General features: G+C 44.7%; 1 protein-coding gene across 1 annotated transcript; it reads left to right on the top strand.

Annotated features, from left to right (window-relative positions):
• On the top strand, positions 1-7,978 carry Hpx (hemopexin). The gene is made up of 10 exons (XM_038341974.1): positions 1-160; positions 301-365; positions 442-513; positions 809-930; positions 3,436-3,589; positions 4,190-4,402; positions 4,628-4,747; positions 7,113-7,243; positions 7,332-7,494; positions 7,634-7,978. The coding sequence occupies exons 1-10, from the start codon at positions 42-44 to the stop codon at positions 7,891-7,893; spliced, it is 1,419 nt and encodes a 472-aa protein (XP_038197902.1). The 5' UTR covers positions 1-41; the 3' UTR covers positions 7,894-7,978.
• Positions 7,979-23,101: the final 15,123 nt, after the last annotated feature.

Here is a 23,101-nt window from a genome sequence, read left to right as displayed (position 1 = left end):
TGGGGGTGGTGCTGTTACCAATTCTATATAAGTTCAGCTTCATGCCCAGTGCTGTCTGTGGCCTTTCTGACCCAGTCATGACTCGGACAGTGGTGTCACCTGTAACCCTGGGGCTGCTGGGCCTGTGTTGGTCCCTGACTGCTGCCAACCCTCTCCCTTCGTGAGTAAAGCTGGTGTTAGCAATGGAGGATTGTGATCTGGGCTTAAGTGTTGATGGGGCCAGTTTCCAGGCTTGGGTCATGAGCTACGGAAGAGGAGTAGGACCCAATGGACCCAGATATCTATTTGTGTTCTCTTTAGCGCCCGTGAGACTGTTGCTGAAAGTGTTGGTGAAAGTGTGACCAAGCCAGACTCAGATGTGATCGGTGAGGCCCCAGTTCCCTGGATATGTCTTCTCTGTCTCTGCATTTTATCATCTTAACTGATATTCTTCCAATCCAGAGCGCTGCTCAGATGGCTGGAGCTTTGATGCTACCACCCTGGATCACAATGGAACCATGCTGTTCTTCAAAGGTAGGAGAAAGCTAAACATATTGGTATATGCTAGTAATAGATAAATTTCCCAGAACTAGAAATCCTGAGGCAGGGGAATAACAAGTTCAAGACCAGCCGAGGCTACATGGATTAGTCTGTCTAAAAGAGACAAAGGTTAGAGTATCTTGGCCTTCAGGCATGATCCCTTGAGAGGGTGTCTTCATCTGTGGGAGGGCTCAGGGGTTTTTGGAGGGTATCAATAGCAGTGATTTGAAACTATCTCAATCAGCCAAAGGTTTGTTCTGGAACCCTCAGAGAATGTTGTTTTTTTCAGGGGAGTTCGTGTGGAGGGGTCATACAGGGGTCCAGGAATTAATCTCAGAGAGGTGGAAGAACTCCACCAGCTCAGTGGATGCTGCATTCCGCCGTGGTCCCGACAGTGTCTTCCTGATCAAGGTACTGCGGGGGTCTAGGGAAGAGCTGGGCCGGAAAGGGCTTGAATCAACCTTAGAGTCCCTCCTCCCTCGTGTCCTTTGCGTGGAGCCTGACATGGTCCATGTCCTGCTGCTGCAACAGAATATCTGATATTAGATGATTTTAATCAATAGTATTTTCGTTGGCCTGTGGGTCTGGAGTTTGGGAAGCCCAAGGGCATAGTACTGGTATTTGGCGAGAGAACTCATGCTCTCTTACAGCCTATAGAGAGATAGCACCAAGGTAGAAGAAAGAAGGCACAAGAGAGCCAGAAGGGCCCAAACCTGCTTTTATAGTGGCCCACACTTACGCTAACTACCCTGCTCCCATTGTCATATTGAGCCAGTAATGACATTCAGCCATTTGCGAGGCTAGGCCCTGGTGAGCTAATAACATCTTATTAAGTTCTGCCTCCCAGCACTGTTGCATGGAAGCAAACATATTACCTTGAAGGACACATCAAACTGTGGCAGGACCCTTGCCAGTAGGTACAAAGTTTCCTCTCCCTGTGCCTTATTTTCCTCTTTCTCTCTCTCTCTGTGTGTGTGTGTATGTGTGTGAGAGAGAGAGAGAGACAGAGACAGAGACAGAGATAGAGAGACAGAGAGAGATAGAGAGACAGAGAGAGACAGAGACAGAGAGACAGAGACAGGGAGACAGAGCGTGTGCACCTGTGGGCAGTAAAGGCCAATATCCAATGGCCATTCTTCATACCTAATCTAGTTCTAGCCGGCCTTGTTATTCATTCCTAACTCATGGCAATTTCTTTCCTTGACCTCTATGATCCTGTATATATGGTCCTGTTTATATGTGGGGCAGATTTTTCCTAAGACAGTGGCACCTGGCCAAGGGGGCAAGCAAAGGATAAAATACACTGACTCTTGTGTTCATGAAGCCCCAAGCCCTGGCCCAACCTGTCTGCTCATAGGAAGAAAGAAGTTCTCTTAACCTACCTAAGGGTGTGTGTGGTTGGGGTGGCAGTGACCGACAGCTTCATTTCCTCTCCAGCCTCTTTCCACTCCCTCTTCTTAACCAGTGTCCTCATTAGGGTCACTACTGCTGTGATGAAATATTGCGGCCAAAAGCAAGTTGGGGAGGAAAGGGTTTATTTGGCTTGTACTTCCACATCGCTGTTCATCAGCAAGGGAAGTCAGGACAGGAACCTGGAAGCAGGAGCTGATGCAGAGGCCACAGAGGGGTGCTGCTTTCTTGCTTGCTCCCCATGGCTTGCTCAGACTGCTTTCTCATAGAACCCGGGACTACCAGCACAGGAATGGCACCACCCACAATGGACTGGGCCCTTCCTATCAATCACTAATTAAGAAAATGCCTTACAGATGGATATTACTGAGGCATCTTCTCAATTGAGGTTCCTTCCTTTCAGATGACTCCTAGCTTGTGTAAAGGTGACATAAAACTAGCCAGTACAACCAGTCCCCAAATGTTTGTTGTTTGGGGATCCACTCTGAGCCTTTCCAAGCATCCTCCCTGGGTGATTCCAACCACTGCCATGGGTTTGAGGGCTCTGTGCTCTACAAACCAGATCTGGATTGTTCTTCTGAATTTCGGAAATCTCTTTCCACTTTCTTGTTGAAAAATATTTGATTTAGCTTTTCCTTAGCTGCCCCAAATCCAGCAGCCTCCCAAATTAAGCATCATTTTTACAAAGCAACCTTTCCTCTGTGTTTCCTGTTTCAGCAAAGGTACCACCCTGTACCTGGTTGCCATATGCTAAGTGCATGTGGGTCTGAGGGAGCTGGTCTTGTTTTTTTCTGTTTTGTTCTGTTTTGGTTTTGGTTTTTTTTTCTTCCCTTGCCATGTTGATTGTGTACCAGTCGTATGAGGTCACACAAAGTCTTCTGAGTACTCTGTACCTGTTAGGGTCCTCTATGCTGTTGTCCTATGTCCACCTGGTATTTTCTCGCTTATTTTTATCTTTTCGGTCATATGCTTTCTCTTCATGCTGAAACTTTCTGGGACTTTTCCAGATATAACTAGACATTTCCCTATATTATCAATGTGCTTTTTGCATGCTTTTCACCTCGGTAACTGAATGGCTGGGATGTAGCAGTTGCTTTCAAGAGCACCTGTTATCCCTGGGTGCTCAGTGCTTCTCATAATGCTCAGCCTGTAATAGTTATTCTGTATGTACTTCTTGAATGAATCTATAAATAAATGGGCAAATGAATATGTGAATGGGTGAGTGATTGGAAGATACCTACTGTGGATGTGCTTGCCAAAACTAAGAGTGCTATAATTAAGGGTAACACAGGAGTGTCTGGTTATACATAGCCAGATGTGTATGCATTGTAGTTTGGTGACTGTTGGCTGGGAGTATTGTACTAGGGGCAAAATGGTGTACTCCACCGGCAGACTGAAAATGCACGAAACTGTGAGGAGATGCTGTCTAAGTGCAATAGAACCTAAGTGCACACACGCAATGTATCTGGAGGTGAATAGTTCAGAAAAGAGTGTTTCCGAATGCAGGGAGACAAAATCTGGGTGTACCCCCCAGAAAAGAAGGAAAATGGATATCCAAAGTTGCTCCAAGAAGAATTCCCTGGAATCCCATACCCACTGGATGCCGCTGTGGAGTGCCACCATGGAGAATGCCAGAGTGAAGGTGTCCTCTTCTTCCAAGGTATGTCCAAGAACGTAGATGGCGTCCTGGTGCCCATGCTGATGGTGGGAGAGTCACTGTTGGCTTTATATGGAAGGAAATGGGAAAGCCTGTTACAGGCTGGAGGTCATGTAGAGTAAGGGGCAGAAGTCACCCTAATGAAGGTAATTGGACTAACATTTCTTCTTTATTCCTTGTGACCCCAGGGCCAACCTCTGCTCCTTGGCCTTATGTACACATCTCACCATGACCAAAGCCCTATTGACCTTCCAGCTTGGACTTCTGACATCCCCTGGCCTTGTCTCCAGAAACTCCACACTATTCCCTGCATACCGAATTTGCCTTCCGCTTTCTTTCTTGTCCGCTTCCTAACTCCTACCTCACATTTCAGTTCGTTTCCTTTTCCTCTGACTTCTCCCGACTCGTCTATCACTGGGTTGATCATGTGCACCTTGCTGCTGGCTTTCGATGTGTGATCACTCTCTTCAGCTGCCTCCCTGCTATGCTTGTTTGCTCTATGCAGCCTCCACCCACTGTATCCCACCTGTCCGGTACCCCAGTGCAGGCCCAAGGTGTGCATAACCCAGCCTCGTTGAATTGCTTTTGATTTCTTGGTCACAGGTAACCGCAAGTGGTTCTGGGACTTTGCTACAAGAACCAAAAAGGAACGTTTCTGGCCAGCTGTTGGGAATTGCACCGCAGCCTTGAGGTGGCTTGAACGCTACTACTGCTTCCAGGGTAACAAGTTCCTGCGCTTCAACCCCGTCTCAGGAGAGGTGCCTCCCAGATACCCTCTGGATGCCCGTGATTACTTCATGTCCTGCCCTGGCAGAGGTGAGAGAGAAAGCCCTGGCATCTGGGACCTACCGGAATTTATCCATGCTGGCTGAGCTTGCTGACCTCATATGCTCACCTCCCATCTTAACTCTGTTCGCTAACATCTTACGAGTGAGTTCTCCTATTATCCGCAAACAGGGGAAGCCCATATTCCTACTAACCCTGGCTATCTCTTCATCAGCAGAACCTACTTTAACCCCAACCTCCCTCCTTCTCTTCCAGGCCATGGTAGACCCAGAAATACAACGAATAGCACCCATCCTATGCATACACGCTGTAGCCCAGATCCCGGCTTGACTGCATTAATGTCTGACCACCGTGGTGCCACCTATGCCTTCAGTGGTGAGAGACTACTCCAAATTTCCCATCTCCATCCTCCTGGCTCTTTTTCTTGTACCTCTCTTCTCTTACATAGCCCCTGCTCTTTCTTCACCATGTCCTGTATTTTGTCCCTGAACCTCTCCTTCACTTTGCACTCCCATCCCCTCACATGTGTACTTTCAGCCTTATCTTTGCTTGTCCAGCCTTCCTTCCACGTCTTCTACCTGTCTGATTCTACTCCCCTGTCTGTGTACTCGGCGGGACCCTTCTATTCCAGCAATTTCTCATGTTTACCTTGCCCTGCTGAGTCCTATCAACTCAGTGTGTCCACGCCTGCTTGTATCCTTGTTCTTGCATGTCTCTCTGAGACTCCTGGCTCGTTTGCTCTCTGCATCTGCCTGTGTCTGTGCCTCCTTGTGTCATTTGCTCTCGCATGTGCCTTTCTGGGTACTCTGGCTCCCTTTCATTTATTCAGGAACCCATCTTTCCAAGATGCTTAGTTCTTACATCCTGGTCTCTGGACTCAGCATCACTTAGGAATGAGATGTTCCCACTGCAAGGAACAGAAAAGAAACATTGTGTACTTCAGACCCTTAGGATGTAGCTTCAGGGAGATTTTTACTTTGAATGTCCAATGAAGAGACTCATCCCTTGTCCTTTGTCATCAGTTGGTAAAAGCCACCTCATGATATTTGGGGACATATAACTCCTCAGGCAGGTAGTGATGGGGCACTCTATACTGAAGACATCTACAAAATGGGGAGGAAACAACCACATTATGTCCAACCTGAGATATATGTAGCAAAAGTGGCATAAACGGCAAGGGCCCAGAAAAGTGAAATTACCTTTTTAATTCTGAGCAAATATAGTGCATTGTGACTAACAGGTTCTACTGAGAAATATATAGCTACATGTAGAGTGTATCCTCTCAGCAGGAATGCACATCTTAATGAAAACACATAGCTGCAACGAAACATACATGTTGTGACTATACATAATTGGGCTGAGAACACATGTCATAGTAAGAACATGTAAGTGTCAAAAGAGTATGCATATATGGTAAGCATGTGGGATCATTGGGGGAAAACATAAAGTGTGTGTGTGGGGGGGACACTGCGTTAGCTTTCACACTACCTCTGGGGACAGAGTGATTGGATCATGCTAGGTTTGGAGTACTAAATAGGACCAAATAAATGAATGTGTCAGGTGGACAGTTGAATTTGAGCCCAAAGTTCAAAGGAAATGTTGTTCTGAATGGAGAAGAGGTCAGGCTTGTCCTCAGCATATGGATAGTGTTCGTGAGAACACCCGCCGAGGGAGCCAAAGGTATTTAGAGAAGGAAAGAGAACAAAACAGAAACTCAGATGTCTTAGACATAAGACCAAAAAGGATAGTCAAAAAGATAAGCAGCATACTGGATAAGTCTGGAATTGTCGGAGCCAAGATTCTTTTTTGGAATGTTTAATGAAGAAGGACTGGTTAGGGATGTAGCTCAGTTGGCAGAGGGCTTGCTTAGCATACAGACAGCTCTGGAGATCTCTAGCACTGTATAAACTGGGCATGGCAGGTGGAGGCAGAGGATCAGAAGGTCATGAATGCCACCCATGGTTCCATAACCTACATGAGAACTGAGACCCTGCCTGTAAGGAGAAAGGTGGTGAGCAGTCAGTTGCTGCCGAAAGCCAGGAGGTAGAACTTAACCATTAGATTTGGAGGACAGTGCTGACCTTGATGAACAATTTCAATGGAAGACAGAAGCACAAGTATAATTAGAGAGCAGTGAGGGGAAAGGAGGTGAGTGGGGGTCTTAATTCTTTTAGTACATTACTATGAGACCAAACGATCGGACAGATGGCTCAGTGAGTTAGCACGCTAGCTGCTCAAGTGTGAGGAACTGAGTTTAGATTCCCCAGGATCCATGAAAAAGACCAGGTAAACCAGTGTGCACACCTGTAACACCATTACCGTGGGGGAGCAGAGGTGGGAGAATCATTGGGGTTTTCTGGCTGCCAGCCTATTTCTAGAGTCAGTGAGTGATCTGGTTTTCAAGAGAATGGGGCGGAGAGAGGGGAGAATGGCTGATAATACAGGATAGCTGACATCCTCCTGTGGCCTCTGCACACATGCATGAGTGCACATGTCCTCCTCCACACACATGTGCATGTGCCTCACTCACATACACCACACACACTTGCTGAAGTCTTGTCTGCTGCTCTCCGTGGTTGCCTCTCTATCCAGCCTGCTGACTCCAGCATGGCTCTCCTCTCCCTCTCCCTGTTTCTTCTTGGCCTTGGCATGCATTCTTTCCCTCTCACGACTCAATCCTGCACCTCTGGCTTGTCCTTCCACTGCGTTAGCTTTCACACTACCTCTTGGTATCCCATAGGCTCCCACTACTGGCGTCTGGACACCAGCCGTGATGGGTGGCATAGCTGGCCCATTGCTCATCATTGGCCCCAGGGGCCTTCGGCAGTAGATGCTGCCTTCTCCTGGGATGGGAAAGTCTATCTGATCCAGGTGTGTATCGGAAGTGAGGTTTAACATGGAAAGGAGGACTAGGCTACAGGTTACAGGTCTATGTTCATTACTCTCCTATGTCCCCCAGGGCACTCAAGTATACGTCTTCCTGACAAAGGGAGGCAATACCCTAGTAAGTGGTTATCCAAAGCGGCTGGAGAAGGAACTCGGGAGCCCTCCTGGGATCAGCCTTGACACTGTGGATTCGACTTTTATCTGTCCTGGTTCTTCCAGGCTCTATGTCACAGCAGGTGAGGAACTTTTGGGTGCCAAGGGGTCTTCTTCTGCTAACTCTTCATGGCATAGATGATCAGGAGGGCATGAGAAATGGTAAATGAAGATCCTCGTGATATAGGATCCATGTTAAGTGTATTGCCTATTTTTTTCCAGGACGGCGGTTATGGTGGCTGGACCTGAAGTCAGGAGCTCAGGCAATATGGACAGAGCTTTCTTGGCCCCATGAGAAAATTGATGGGGCCCTATGTTTGGACAAGTCCCTTGGTCCCAACTCATGTTCTTCCAAAGGTCCCAGCTTATACCTTATCCATGGGCCCAATTTGTACTGCTACAGCAGTATAGACAAACTGAATGCCGCCAAGGTGGTTCCTCAGCCCCAGAGAGTAAACAGCCTCCTTGGCTGCAGTCAATAAAAAGCCCTGATAGGAATTAGCCCAGTGCAGCCCAGCTACCTCTCCATTTTCATCCTAATAAAACCAGATGGCTTCTTCACATGAATCATGGGGTGTTGATTGTGAAACAGCCTTCTTTATTTGAATTGAAAAGCTAAGCAACTCTCTTTTTAAAATACATATTAATCATTTTTAGAATATATAGGAATGTGTATGGGTGTGATCATTTTAGAACGTATAGAAATGTGTATGGGTGCGATAATTTTAGAATGTATAAGAATGTGTATGGTTGCGATAATTTTAGAATGTATAAGAATGTGTATGGGTGTGATCATTTTAGAATGTATAGGAATGTGTATGGGTGTGTGCACATGAGTGCAGGTGCCCACATAGGTGAGAGGAATTGCATCCCCTGGTGCTGGAGTTACAGGCAGTTATAAGATGCCCGACGTGGGTGCAGGGGAGCAAACATGGATCCTAATCAAGAGCACTGTGAGCTCTTAAAAACTGAGCCATCTCTCCTGCTCAAGCAACCACTCTTTTGAGACTCCCAAGCTCAAACAAGGCTTTGGGAAGCAAGGACAATACATAGATGGCTTTCTAATCCAAACCACAGGTCGTATCTGCTTGCTTTTCCTTTTATTTCTTCTAATTCCTCTGAGCCTCCTCCCCTTTCCTCCTTGCCCTTCACTCCTGTGTCCCCCTCCTCCTCCTTCTTCTTCTTACAGGGTCTCCTGTAGCCTAGGCTGTCTTCAAACTTTCCATTCAGCCAAGGATGTCCTCGAACTTCTCTAACCTTACTGCTGTGACCTTTCCAGTGCTAGAATAACAGGCATGCACCACCATGCCCAGTTTGTGCCATGCTTGAGATCAAACCCCGTACGTTGTGTCTTTTGGACAAACAGTCTACCAAATGAGCCACATTCCCAGCCCAGAACATGTATTCCAGTCTACACACAGTGAGAAAAAAGGACCAGAGTAGGAAGAGAAACTGTTGAGTATGCATAGCATGTAAGAGAGCTAAGACTCTGACCTAACTTGCAAATTGACCACAACTGCTCCTAGGGCATCAGGAGCCCAGTGCTTAGGGGCAACAATGCTATTCAAAGTGTAATGGCTTGGAGTTGCTGTGGACTCTCTTCTATGGGGGGTGGTGGTCAAGTTGTAGCTCTGAGTGGTTCTGGTAGAAATCAGCTGTCACAATTTCATTGCCTTGAGTTAAACCCAAGTGAGAAAGCAAGAACACAAGGTGTGCATCAGTGGCAGACTGGGGACAGAAGGAACGACTCTGAAAACTGGAACAGTGATATGTATGCATAGAACAGTCTCTGAGGGATTCTTCTGGGGCTGTTGAACAGAGAGAGGATGCTTTTTTGTCCTGGCTGCCCGGCTAGCTTAGCCCAGAAATAACCACACAGAAACTGTATTAATTAAAACACTGCTTGGCCATTAGCTCTAACTTCTTATTGGCTAACTCTTACATATTAGTTTAACCCATCTCCATTAATCTGTGTATTGCCACGTGGCAGTGGATTCTAACCGGCAACCATCTCAGGTGGAGGATCCATGGCTTCTCTGACTCTGCCCTTCTTTCTCCCAACATTCAGTTCTGTCCGCCCCCCCCCCCCCCCCCGCACCTACCTAAGTTCTGCCCTGTCAAAAGGCCGAGGCAGTTTCTTTATTCATTAACCAATGAAAGCAACACAAATACAAAAGGACCTCCTACACCATGGCACCTCATGCGGTCTGCAGGTAGGAGTCGTCTGCCATCCCTTTGACCCTCCATGGTGTTTGCACCCTAGAGGCCAGTAGATGCTTCCCACATAGAAGTTACAATGCTTGGTTTTCTGCTCAGATGCCAACCAAAACATTAGGCTCCATTACAACCATCTGGTTAGAGGTGTAACAGCCGATCTCAGCTGAGAATCTATTCCCTTCCAAAATCAGCTGAGATTGGAGGCTGGTTTGTTTTAGGGCCAAAAAAAAAAAAGCCTGAAACTCTGGGTGGGTGGAGTTTGTTTTTATTTATTTTATGTATTTGGGGGGTTTTGCCTGCATGTGTACTGTGCAGTATACTGAGTATATGCCTAGTACTGGTGGAGGCCAGAAGAGGGCATCTAATCCCCTGCAACCAGCATTACTAGACAGTTGGGTGCTGCCGTGTGGATGCTGAGAATTGAACCTGGGTCCTCTGGAAGAGAAACTAGTACTCCTAATTGCTGAGCCATCTCTCCAGCCCCAAACTGGAGGTCTTATTCTGATCATCAACATCCTACTCTCCATGACTTCTTCAAAATGGGTGTAGTGCTGCTCCTGGTGGCACAGGCCTGCGATCCCAGTTACTGCAGAGACTGGGTAGCCGAGGGGTCACCAAGCCAATGATAGCTGCTTGGGCTACAGAATGAGTTTAAGGCCAGTCTGGGCAACATAGCAAGGCCTTTTCCAAATAAAACATAATAAGAGGGTTGGTGATATAACTCTGTTTTAGTTAGGGTTTCTACTGCTGGGATGAGACATCATGGCCACAGCCACTCTTATAGAGAAAACGTTTAATTAGGGCGGTTCCCTTACAGTTTCAGAGGTTCGGTCCGTTATCATCATGCTGGGGAGTGTGGCGCCGCTCCGGCAGATGTGCTGCTGTAGTTGTAGCTGAGGCAACAGGGAGTCAGCTGAAAGTCACACTGAGGGAAGTTTGAGAAAAAAAAAGAGACCTCAAAGCCCACCCACACAGGTATACACTTCCTCCAACAAGGCTACACCTACTTTCACAAGCCACACCTCCTAACAGTGCCATTCCCTAAGAGAATGGGTCAATTACACTCAAACTACCACACACTCAGTGTTGGAATGCTTGTCTAGCATGTGTGCCTGCCTATTTATTTTTTTTATTTTTTATTTTTATTTTTTGGTTTTTCGAGACAGGGTTTCTTTGTGGCTTTGGAGCCTGTCCTGGAGCTAGCTCTTGTAGACCAGGCTGGTCTCGAACTCACAGAGATCCGCCTGCCTCTGCCTCCCGAGTGCTGGGATTAAAGGCGTGCGCCACCACCGCCCGGCATGCCTGCCTATTTATGAATGTGCGTGTGGACATGTGTGTAGGTAGGTGCCTGTGCATGAGGCCCAAGGTCAATGCCAAGATTCCTCCTGGACCACTCCCTGCTTCCCAATGAGGCAGGCTCTCTCTGTCAAACCCAGTGCTTTCACCCCGAGCCAGCTCTCCAGCCTCTCTCTGCACCATTTTATGGCCATTATCCACTGCGCTCCTGACTGTGTCCTCTCAGTTGCAGAAAGGTATTGAATGCAAATGTTTCTCCTACTTCTGCTGCCCTGTAGCCAAACTGTTGCTCTTCCTCACTCACAACTGTTTCACTGTGAAGAAACCCCTCAACTCCAGCTTCCCAGGCATCTTAGGGTTTTATTGCTGTAAAGAGACACCATGACCACAGCGACTCATATGTATAAAGAAACACATTTTTTAACTTTTATTAATTAATCGATTAATTTTTTTACAGCTTGATCAAGTTTCCTCTCCCTCCTCTCAGTCTCTTCTACCAGTCTCCCCTCTTTCCCCATCCCTCCAAACCCAGTCCTCTTCCTTTCTCTTCAGAAAAGGGCAGGCCTCCCACATATATCAGTCAGCCATGGTATATCAAATTGCAGTGAAACTAGGCACTCCTCTCCTATTGACGCTGGATGAGGTGACCCAGTGGGAGGAAGGGGTCCCCCAAAGCATGTAACAGAGTCAGAGATAGCCCCTGCTCCCACTGTTAGGAGTCCTACAAGAAGACCACGCTACACATCTATAACCTATGTGCAGAGTGCCTAGGTCAGTCACATGTATATATAATGATATTTAATTTGTATTTTAATAAATAAAGCTTGCTTGAGGAACAGAGAGTAAACAGCCACACTGATCAGCCTTAGAGACCAGGCAGTGGTGACACACACCTTTAATCCCAGTAGCTACACTAGTTAGCCATAGAAAGCAGGTGGTAGTGGTGCACGCCTTTAATCCCAGCACCAGAGAGGAATACCAAACAGCTCTTACATGCAGTCTCATTCTGAGATTTGGACTGAAGTAGAGGTAAGTCAGTGACTAGCTGTTTTGCTTTTCTTTCTTTTCTTTTTTCTTTTCTTTCTCTTTTTTTCTTGTTTTTTTGAGATAGGGTTTCTCTGTAGCTTTGGAGCCTGTCCTGGAACTAGCTCTTGTAGACCAGGCTGGCCTCGAACTCACAGAGATCCACCTGCCTCTGCCTCCCAAGTACTGGTATTAAAGGTGTGCACCATCACTGCCCGTCTCTGTTTTGCTTTTCTGACCTTCAGGTTGAACCCCAATTTCTGTCTCTGGGTTCTTAGTGAGCTCTCTGGTTGGTGGCTCAGTCTCTGCGAGCTCCTATGAATTCAGGTTAATTGTGTGTGTGTGTGGGGGGATGTCTTTGGCCCTTCTGGATCTCATAGTCCTTCCTCTCCTCTCTAAAGGAAAATGTTTAATTTGGGCTGGCTTAGTTTCAGAGGTTAAGTCTGTTGTTATCATGGTGGGAAGCATGGTTGTGTGGTGCTGGGGAAGGAGCTGAGAGGTCTACATCTTGATCTGTGGGCAGCAGAAGAAGACTGTGCCACACTGGGCATAGCTTGAGTTATAAGACCTCAAAGTTTACCTCCACAGTGACACACTTCCTCCAAGAAGGCCACATCTCCTAATAGTGCCACTCCCTATGGGCCAAGCATTCAAACACTCAAATACATGTGTCTATGGGGGCCATTCCTATTCAAACCACCATACCATGCATGAGCCTAAGCTACCTTTTTTTTTCCTTTTTTCTTTTCTTTTTTTTTGTTTTTTTGTTTTTGTTTTTCCTTCAATATAGGGTTTCTCTGTGTAGCTTTGGCTGTCCTGAAACACCAAACTCTCAGAGATTCCACTGTCTCTGCCTCCCAAGTGCTGTGATTAAAGGGGTGCACCACCACCACCTACTACCTTTATCCTGCTTCCATGCACACCCCATTCCTACCCATGTTTCTGCTCTTCTCCCTTTTCACTGTTTTCTAGTCCCCGAAAGCCATGCTTTGCTTCCCAGACTGAACACCAGGACTGAGCATTTGAATGACTTTCATAACAATACTTTCATTTTTCTGCCTTACTGTCATTTTTAGCTATAAAAAGAGAAGGGGAAACAAGCTCCACCTGGAGCAGAAGCCAGGAGCAAATTCAGTCCCAGGAGCCAACCCAGCCCTGGGACACTGGCAGACCAGAATTGAGCCAACGACCCGACTCAGAGTCTGCGATCTCCACTGGAACCTGAGTGGGACTGAACCAGCTATCTAGGACACAGAGAGAATAAGCTCCACCAGGAGCAGAAGCCAGGAGCAAATCCAGTCTCAGGACATGGGCGGATCAGGATAGAGCCAGCAACTAGATCCAGAGTCAGCAATTCCACCAGAACAAGTCCAACTCCAAGCCAGGAACTTCTGCAGGAGGGGATCCAGACCAGGATTTACAGAAACAGATCAGAGCCAGCAACCTAGGACAAAATAGGCCCGAACTCCAAGGGAGAAGAGCAAAGTACAGGAGCACTGAGCTATCTCCAGGAACAGGAGTAACCAACAGGGTAACTAGAACTGTGACACTGACTGTACCATGAGGAACAACCATGTGAGCTTTGGATTCACTGGCACCTAGATGATTGTTCAACAGAATCTCAGACAGCCCAACCACACCTATTAGAGGAAAGGATGAGTAGAAAAGGTAAGATCACATGCTACACCACAAAGAGCAACACAACACCAGTAAAAACTAAAGACCCTACAACAGCAAGACCTGAACAACAAAATATGGATGAACCAGAAGAAAATGACCTAAAAAATAACTTCAAGAGAAAGTTTGAAATTCTTAAAGATGAAATGAGAAATTCTCTTAAGGAAATTGAGGAAAAGACAAACAAAAAATTGGAAGATATCAGCAAATCACCTAAAGAAAATCAAGAAAAAGAAACCAAAATATAGAAGAAAATTTTCAGGACTTGAAAACTGAAATAGAAACAATAAAGCAAACACAAGCTGAAGGAATTATAGAAACAGAAATCATGATAAAAAGATCAGGAACCACAAATGCAAGCATGAACAGCAGAATACAAGAAATGGAAGAGAGAATCTCAAGCGCTGAAGATACAATAGAGGAAATAGGCTCATTAAATTAAATAAAAATTAAAACATTAAATCTAATAAAAGCTTGACCCAAAATATCCAGGAAATATGGGATACCATGAAAAGGCCGAATCTTAGAATAATAGGTATAGAAGTTCAACTCAGAGACACAGTCAATTTATTTAACAAAATCATAGAAGAAAATATTCCCTACCTAAAAAAAGATATGCCTATGAAGATACAAGAAGCTTACAGAACACCAAATAGACTGGATTCAAAAAAATCCTCTTGCCATATAATAATCAAAACACTAAACATACAGAGTAAAGAAAGAATATTAAGAGCTGCAAAGAAAAAAGGCAAAGTAACATATAAAGGCAGACCTATCAGAATTACACCTGACTTCTCACTGGAGATAATGAAAGCCAGAATGTCATGGTCAAGCATTATGCAGACATTAAGAGACCATGGATGCCAGCCCAGAAAAACTGACAATTACTATAGAAGGACAAACCAAGATATTCCATGACAAATCTAGATTTTACCAATACTTAGTCACAAACCCAGCCCTACACAAACTACTAAAAGGAAAACTCCAACCCAAGGAAGATGGCTACACCAACAAAAACACAGACAATTGATGATCTCATAACAGCAAGTCCCGAAGAAGAAAAAAAATGCACAAATTAACATCACCAATAATGAAAACTAAGTCAACAGGAGATAGCAATCACTGGTCATTAATATCCCTTAATGTAAATGGACTCAGCTAACCTATAAAATGGCACTGGCTAACAGATTGGATACGAAAACAAAAATCCATCCTTCTTCTGCATACAAGAAATGCATCTCAACCTCAAAGACAGACATTATATCAGAGGTTAGGAAAAAAATATACCAATCAAATGGACCTAAGAAACAAGCAGGTGTAGCTACCCTAATATCTAACAAAATAGACTTCAAGCTAAAATCAGTCAAAAGAGACAGAGAAGGTCATTTCATATTAGTCACAGGAAAAATCCATCAAGAGGAAAATTTAATACTGAAAGTTTATGCCCCAAATACAAGGGCACCCTCATATGTCAAAGAAACACTTCTAAAGCTTAAATCATACATTAAACCCCACACACTAGTAGTGGGAGACTTCAGCACTCCCCTCTCACCACTGGACAGGTCAATCAGACAAAAAATGAACAGAGAAGTAAGAGAACTAACAGATGTTATGACTCAAATGGACTTAACAGATATCTATAGAATATTCCATCCAAACAGAAAAGAATATACCTTCTTCTCAGCACATCATGGAACCTTCTCAAAAATTGACCACATACTCAGTAACAAAACAAACCTCAACAAATACAAAAAAATTGGAATAACCCAATGCACCTTATCAGATCACCATGGTTTAAAACTAGAAGTCAACAGCAATACTAATTCCAGAAAACCCACAAACACATGGAAATTAAACAATGCTCACCTAAATCATCAATGGGTCAAGGAAGAAATAAAGGGGAAAATTAAAGACTTCCTAAAATTTAATGGAAATGACCACACAACATACCCAAATTTATGGGACACAATGAAAGCAGTGTTAAGAGGCAAGTTCATAGTACTAAACACCTACATAAAGAAGCTGGAAAAATCCCACACTAGTGAATTAACAGAACATTTGAAAACTTTAGAACAAAAAGAAGCAAACTCGGGCCTAGAGAGATGGCTCAATGGTTAAGAGCACTGCCTGCTTTTCCAAAGGTCCTGAATTCAATTTCCAACAGCCACATGGTGGCTCACAACCATCTGTAATGAGATCTGTTGCCCTCTTCTGGCTTGCAGGCATACATGCAGACAGAATACTGAGAATACTGTATACATAATAAATAAATAATCTTAAAAAAAAAAAGAAGCAAACTCACCTAAGAGAACTAGATGGGAGGAAATAATCAAATTGAGAGCTGAAATCAACAAAATAGAGACAAAGAAAACAATAGAAAAAAATCAATGAGACAAAGAGTTGGTTCTTTGAGAAAAATCAACAAAATAGACAAACCTTTATCCAAACTAACCAAAAGGCAGAGAGAGAGAATATCCAAAATCGGAAATGAAAAGGGGGACATAACAACAGACACGGAGGAAGTACAGGGGACCATCAGGTCATATTTTGAAAACCTGTACTCCACAAAATTGGAGAACTTAAAGGAAATAGACAACTTTCTGGATAAATATCACTTACCAAAATTAAATCAAGACCAGATAAGCAAATTAAACAGACCTATAACTGCTGAAGAAATAGAAACAATCATCAAAAGTCTCCCAAACAAAAAAAAGCCCAGGACCAGATGGTTTCAGTTCAGAATTCTACAAGACTTTCAAAGAAGAATGAATACCAATACTCCTCAAATTATTTCATACAATAGAAACAGAAGGAAAGTTGCAAAAGAAAAGAAAAGAAAGAGAGAAAGAAAGAAAAGAAAGAAAAAAAGAAAGACAAAAATATCTAGAACATAGACCATTTCCAACAGAAATTACTATTGTTTCATCCCAGAATGTAAAAGTCTGAAATGCTGATGGAGCTAGGGTTCTGGGAGCTCAGAATTCCGCTAAACTCTCTGATCATTGTTACATCCTTTGGTGGCATATAAAAGGAACAATGAAGACTCAGAACTCCTCAGACTGAAAGCTATTGTCTAAAATTCAATTTCATGGGCGTGACACAGAGTTGGAGTTTTTATTACAGTAATCAATAATGAAAATCCGGGGTGAAATTAACTGTGTGAGCACAAAGAATCTAGATTGGGAGAGACAAACGGGAGGCCTTCTCTGCTGCTGTCATCATCCTCAAACTGCACTGAGATTTGTGACCCTGGGGTCCTCAGCTGGAGGTGGGGCCCCAAGCACTTCAGAAAGCATTTCATTTATTGGGGAGTCTCAGTTTTAATGAAGCAGCAGGTGGAGTCTCTCTGATACTGCCACTGTTCAACATCTCCTTAAATAAACTGCTCCAATGTGGATGTGTGCGAGGAGACTGAAACCACTGAACTAGATGGTTCCGTGTGTAGAAAAAAAGGTTTCCTGGGGATGAAACTGCCAAAGCCATCTCTAGGTGCGTGTGTGCCAGAAAGAAGAGCAAAACGGATGGAAAGCAGGCAGATTTTATATGACGGCAGGTGGGGTCTTTTAGCTGATACAGGCTGCACGAATTGAATGGAACTAGATGCCCTTGACTAACATAGTTGACTTTGGGGGTGGATTAAGGGAGGTTCCTGGTGGTTTAAGGGAGGTGCCTGGTAGACTGAAACCCACCTTTAGGCCTCTGTTTACCCAATAAAAATTCTTGTTACCCCCCTCCCCCCAAAAGAGAAGGAAATAACAAAATCTAGCTTGAAGTCAGAGAAAGAGAATATTGGAGTTTGACATGTCTGTCTGCACACACCAGCTAAGCTTCTTCACTCTCTGTTGGGAAACTCTGAATTGTTTTATGTTTGTTTGGTGTTTGGATTGGTCCAGGCTGGCCTTAAACTCTCTTTGCAGCTAAGGGTAGCTTTGAACTCCCTTTTCTTCTGCTTCTACCTCCCAAGTGCTGGAATTACAGGCATGCACCACCACTACACTGACGTTCTCTGAGCTGTGTGTGTGTGTGTGTGTGTGTGTGTGTGTGTGTGTGTGTGTGTGTGTGTAAGCCCTGCAATAATGCGCAAACAAGGAGTATGTGTTGCATCAATAATTGTTCAATGCAGCTACAGAAACTACTCTGGCCATTCCAAGAAGACAACAAATTAAAACAAAAAAGTTGTTACAAAGTTTAGTTTGGAGATGCCTGTGGGGGATAACAGCATTATCCAAACACTAGGAAGCTAACTGCCAATCATGGTTTAGAGGAGCAAAACAGAGAAGGGTATTGCCTAAAGATGCAGAAGCTGGGGTGGGCATATCTGAACTGGCTTGTACTGCTGATGCTTTTGGATCCATCCTTATTTCTGATTGATATTCAGGGACCATGGCTGATGTGGCTAGAGACGTGGATAGAAAAGGAGGGAGAGATTTCCCTTGCTTCTACCTTCAGACCTAACTGGGACCAAGCTGACAGAGAAATGCCCCAGCTGTGGTTCTCAGACCCTAGGCTTAGATGGTGCCGGGGTGTTACAGACAAATGGGTGTGGGGGTGAGTACCAACAGGTGAAATCTGCCATACCTACATCCATCACAACTCATATGTTGTAAAAAATGAAACATGAAGTCATAGAAGCAAAGAGAAAAATTTGTTGATTCATGTGGCTAAAACCTATGTAAGCAGATTTTGACTTCAAGCCAAGGGCAATAGAGATGTTAAGTTGCTATTATCAGGCCTCTCTGTTCTGAATCCTGCTGTTTTCTCCCACATTGGCCTCATTGTCAGGAAGGCACCACCTCCTTAGAGACAAGATGCCTGCCAAGGCTTACACTGAGCTTGATAGTTCCAGGAAAATTCCTGGACCTGATTTCTGTGTTTTTTATCTGTGTGCTCATCTCGGAATTGATTGATCATTGTAAGTGTTGCAGCTCTGAGGAGAAAGGTATCCTGGCAGCCAGGAGCCAAGGACTGCCACAAAGTTACACCACACAACAAACCTCACACAGAGATTAAGATGCAGGAGAGTAGCTGCCTCTGCTGGGTGAGAAGCAGCAGAAAACTGAGCAGGAGGCAGGCTTTATTAGTGTTTCTTATGGGGAGGGACAGAAGAGCAGAATTTCTAGGATGGAGATTGGTAGAATTTCTAGTCCTGAGCTGGAGGCAAGCCCAGGGATTGATGGGATCTTCCCCCCATGAATTGGTGGGTATTTGAACACAGGGATTGGGTTTTCAAACCCGGAAGTGAGCTCAGACGGTATACCCTACATTCACTATGCAAGTGTAGCTCTGAGTTTGGAGCCCACTGTGAAACGACTAAGACCCTATATAAGTAAAGAGCGGGAAGGGCAGGTAGGTCTCCAAGACACAGCCTTCCCAGATAGGGTCACGTAACTGAGGTTAGGATTGGTGAAAAGTGTGCCAATAGTAAAAGGTATTTATTCTCAGGAGTGGGATTTCTGGGTTAGAGACAATTTCTAGTTTTAGTTTAGTGTTTTATTTATCTATGTGGGGGCTGGATGAATGGGCCAGCAGTTAAGAGCATATAATGCTCTCCCAGAGAACCCGAGTTCCAAACCCAGAACTTCATATGCCAGGCAGCTCATCAGTTACTTATAACTCTAGCTCCAGGGCATACAAAGCTCCCTTATGGCCTTACTCTTCCTTTTATGCATATAAGTGTGTTTTGGCAGTGTGTCTGTGCACCATGTGTATGCAGTGCCCACAGACCAGAAGAGGGCATCAGATATCCTGGAGCTGGTCCTATAGACAGCTGTGAGCTACCACGTGGGTGCTGAGGGCTCTCTTGACGAGTGAACAGTGTACTTAATAACTAAGTCATCTCTGCAGTTCTCGAAACCAGACAGTTTTTCTTTTGAGATGGAGTCTCTTTACGTATCCCTGGCTGTCCTGGAACTCACGTTGTAGACCAGACTGGCCTCCAGTTTACAGAGATCTGCCTGCCTCTTCCTTCAGAGTGCTGGGATTAAAGGTGTGCACCATCACACCTGGCCCCAAACCTAACTCTAACCTCAAATCATTTTCTAGCTTCTACCTCCTGTTTCTTCCGAGTTTCTCACATGGAAGTCCTTCACTTGCTTATCTACTTTCTGTTTGCTCAGTTCGCCACACTGGGCACCTCAGTTTTCTGCTGATGTGGATCATGGGGGTTCGCAACCTTCACCATGCTGGATTCAAAGGACGCTGCTTTTGCTTCGACCGTATTGGAAATCTTTGCAGCAGTTGATGCTGTTGACCATTTAATGTCCTTGAACTCCCTCCTTGGATCTGGTCCACGTTGTTAATTTCTCTCATCTCCTCTCTTACTCTCAAGTTTCTTCTCAGTTTCCTTCCTGGCCTGTCCTTTCTTTTGCTGGCTCCCTAAGCCCTAGCATTTCTAGATAAGTTCAGATCTCCGGCGTTTGAGACCTTTGTGTCTTTTTTCCTTAGTGCTGTTGGGGCCTAGGATATTTCTACTGAAGTGTCTTAAGGAAGTTCTTGCCAGGTTTGAAGTCTGATTTCTGAATTCCACCTCATGTAGTATAGGAGAATATCTTATTCTATAGATTTTCGTTTCTTTTCTTCCTTCCTTCCTTCCTTCCTCCCTTCCTTCCTTCCTTCCTTTTCTCCTTCTTTCTTTCTTTCTTTCTTTCTTTCTTTCTTTCTTTCTTTCTTACTTTCTATTTTTCCAGACAGGGTTTCTTTGTGTAGCCTTGACTGTCCTGGAACTCGCTCTGTAGGCCAGAGATCTGCCTGTCTCTGCCTCCCAATTGCTGGGTTTAAAGGTCTGAGCCATCATCACCCATATTTCTATAGATTTTCTAAATAAAAGCCACCACTCAAAAGTACTAGGGTTTATTACTTTAAATACAAGAAAACATATAAGACAATATTTGGGCTCACAAAATGGCTCAGGCAAGTAAAGGCTTGGTGCAAGACTGATGAACCGAGTTGCATCCCTGGGATCCACATGGTAGAAGGAGAGAACCAACTCCTGCAATTGTCTCCTGTATCACACACACGCACCATAGCATGCATGAGCTCTCACACATATATGCACACAAAATCAATAAGCAAAAATGTTTCTATAAATAAATAAGTAAAAATTAATAAGCCCCCAATAATCACATGTAGTGAAGCATTATTTTTCCCCTAAAAGTGTTAATATGTATGAAAATTCTGTTCTTCCATATAGATGACGTGGGCACCAATTGGCAAGGGATGCTAATTGATTGGTTTATCCAATTTAATAGCATAACTCCATGGATACATTGAGTATGGCAGCATGTGCTTATAATCTCAGCATCTGAAGAGGAACCCAGTATGGAAGACACATATTTTTTTTCTTGTACTATAGCTAATTAGACTAGGGAGGTTTGAATGAGAATGGTCCCATAGGCCATTAGATTGAACACTTGTTCTCTAGTTGGTGGAACTGCTTAGGAAGGCTTAGGAGATATGGCTTTATTGGAGGAGGCGAGTCACTGGGGACATTCCTGTTAGTCCTCTGCCTTGCTGATCAAGATGTAAGCCCTCAGCTACAACGCCAGCACCATGCCTTGTCCACCTGCTCCCTCCCATGCTCCCTGCCATGATGGTGATGGGCTTCTTTCCTTCCAGAACTGTTAAGCCCTAGATAAGTCCCACGTTGCCTTGGTCACGGTGTTTTATAGCACAGCTACAGAAAAGTAACAGTTCTCATCAGACTGTCCGTGTCTCTGGGATTATCTGGAAATATTTCCCAGAATACCTCAGCTTCCTGTTCAATGAGATTTAGACAGAAAATTTTGGTGGGGCCATTTTAGGTGAGTGATAGTCTGACATTTTTCATTGGTCAAAGCAAAAATCTAAAAGCTACTCCCCCAAGTCTATGCCTAACAAATTAATTGATCACTAATTTCTGTGACTTCTACCTTCTGATTTGCAATTTTCTCCATTCCTAATCCCACTGTATGGTCCTTACTCATCATCTCCTGCCTAGGCCACCTTAACTGCTTCCTAATTGGTCTCTACCCTTCCAAGGTTGACCTTTTCTTTTTTTTGTTGACCTTTTCTTAAAGATTTATCTATTTATTTATTATTCATAGTATTCTTCTTGCATGAATCCCTGCAGGCCAAAAGAGGGCACCAGGTCTCATTGCAGATGGTTGTGAGCCACCACGTGGTTACTGGGAATTGAACTCAGGACCTCTAGAAGAGCAGCCAGTGCTCTTAACCACTGAGCCATCCTTCCAGTCCCTACAGTGTTGGCCTTCTATCTATTCTCCCTCAATACCCAGATGATCACATCTGCCATTCTCTCACTTCAAGCTCTGATGACTTTCTACTGCCCTTAAAGTTCTGGACCCTCAACTGACCGTGCAAGACCCGACTTGGTTTGGCCTTGTTCCATCCCTTTTGTCATTTTCTGCGCTATTAACACTTGCCTTTGTCTGCTTTCTGTAGTTATAGCTAAATGCCATGAACGGGGTAATTTACAGATAATAAAGATTTGTTCAGTTTTTATTTCTGGAGCCTTGGTGAAGCTCAACTTGCTTTAGGACTCTGCAGGGTTTCAAGATGGCACAGGGCATCATATGGTAAGAGGAGGGAGTGCATAAAAGAGACACAGTTTGGCTGGGCTGCGGTAGTAACACCTTTAATCCCAGCACTTGGGAGGCAGAGGCAGGAGGATCTTTGAGTTTGAGGCCAACCTGGTCTACAGAGTGAGTTCCAGGACAGCCAGGGATACACAGAGAAACCATGTCTTATAAAACCAGAGAGAGAGAGAGAGAGAGAGAGAGAGAGAGAGAGAGAGAGAGAGAGAGAGAGAGAGAGAGAGAGAGAGAGAGCTCGCATGTGCATGGGCATGTACTTTTCCACTTCTGGAAAATTCCTTAGAAGACAAACACAAGATGAATTAATGAATTTGGTTTGGGCACTGTTAGATGCATCTCCAATCAGTTGTTCAGTATGCTCTGAGTTCATGATTAAAGCTCAGGGGACCATGCTCTTAGGGGTTCTGCCTCTTTTTTATTATTGATGGGATCTGGGTCAGCGATCTGATGACTGCTAAGACCTACCTCACTGCCCACGCAGGGCCAGCAGCGAACAGGAATATAGCAAGCACCCAGCAGTTCTTCCTCATATTTTTCACTCTCATTCTTCACTTTCCTTTAGTGAATTTCTACATGGGAGCCGGGGTGGGGTACTGTGTCACCGCTTTATGTTCAGAGACACAAGCAGAGTGTTAAGAAATATCTCAGTTATGGTCTAGTTTATTCTGTGACTGCGGACAAGTCGCGTTACCCTTCAGATGTCAGCACCTGCCTTTCAAATTCGTGAATAACAATTGTGGGGATTGCACAGTGTTGATCTGAGGATGAATGCATGTAAACGGTTGAACATGGAGCCTGGCACAGAGCAAGCGGTCAATAAATACGCGCTATTATTATCCCCAGGACGTCAAAGAGTGCTGCCACAAGAGCCAGAGAGCAGCCGGCT

The sequence above is a fragment of the Arvicola amphibius genome, chromosome 1 (genome assembly GCF_903992535.2).
Source record: "Arvicola amphibius chromosome 1, mArvAmp1.2, whole genome shotgun sequence".
Lineage (NCBI taxonomy): Eukaryota > Metazoa > Chordata > Mammalia > Rodentia > Cricetidae > Arvicola > Arvicola amphibius.
This window is presented reverse-complemented; position numbering and strand designations above follow the sequence as displayed.

Excerpts from the sequence above, each read along its gene's own strand:
- Hpx (XM_038341974.1), top strand. The coding sequence starts at position 42 with ATGCCCAGTGCTGTCTGTGGCCTTTCTGACCCAGTCATGACTCGGACA. Across the intron at positions 514-808 it reads AACCATGCTGTTCTTCAAAG|GGGAGTTCGTGTGGAGGGGT; the intron begins GTAGGAGAAAGC and ends TGTTTTTTTCAG. Across the intron at positions 3,590-4,189 it reads AGGTGTCCTCTTCTTCCAAG|GTAACCGCAAGTGGTTCTGG; the intron begins GTATGTCCAAGA and ends TCTTGGTCACAG.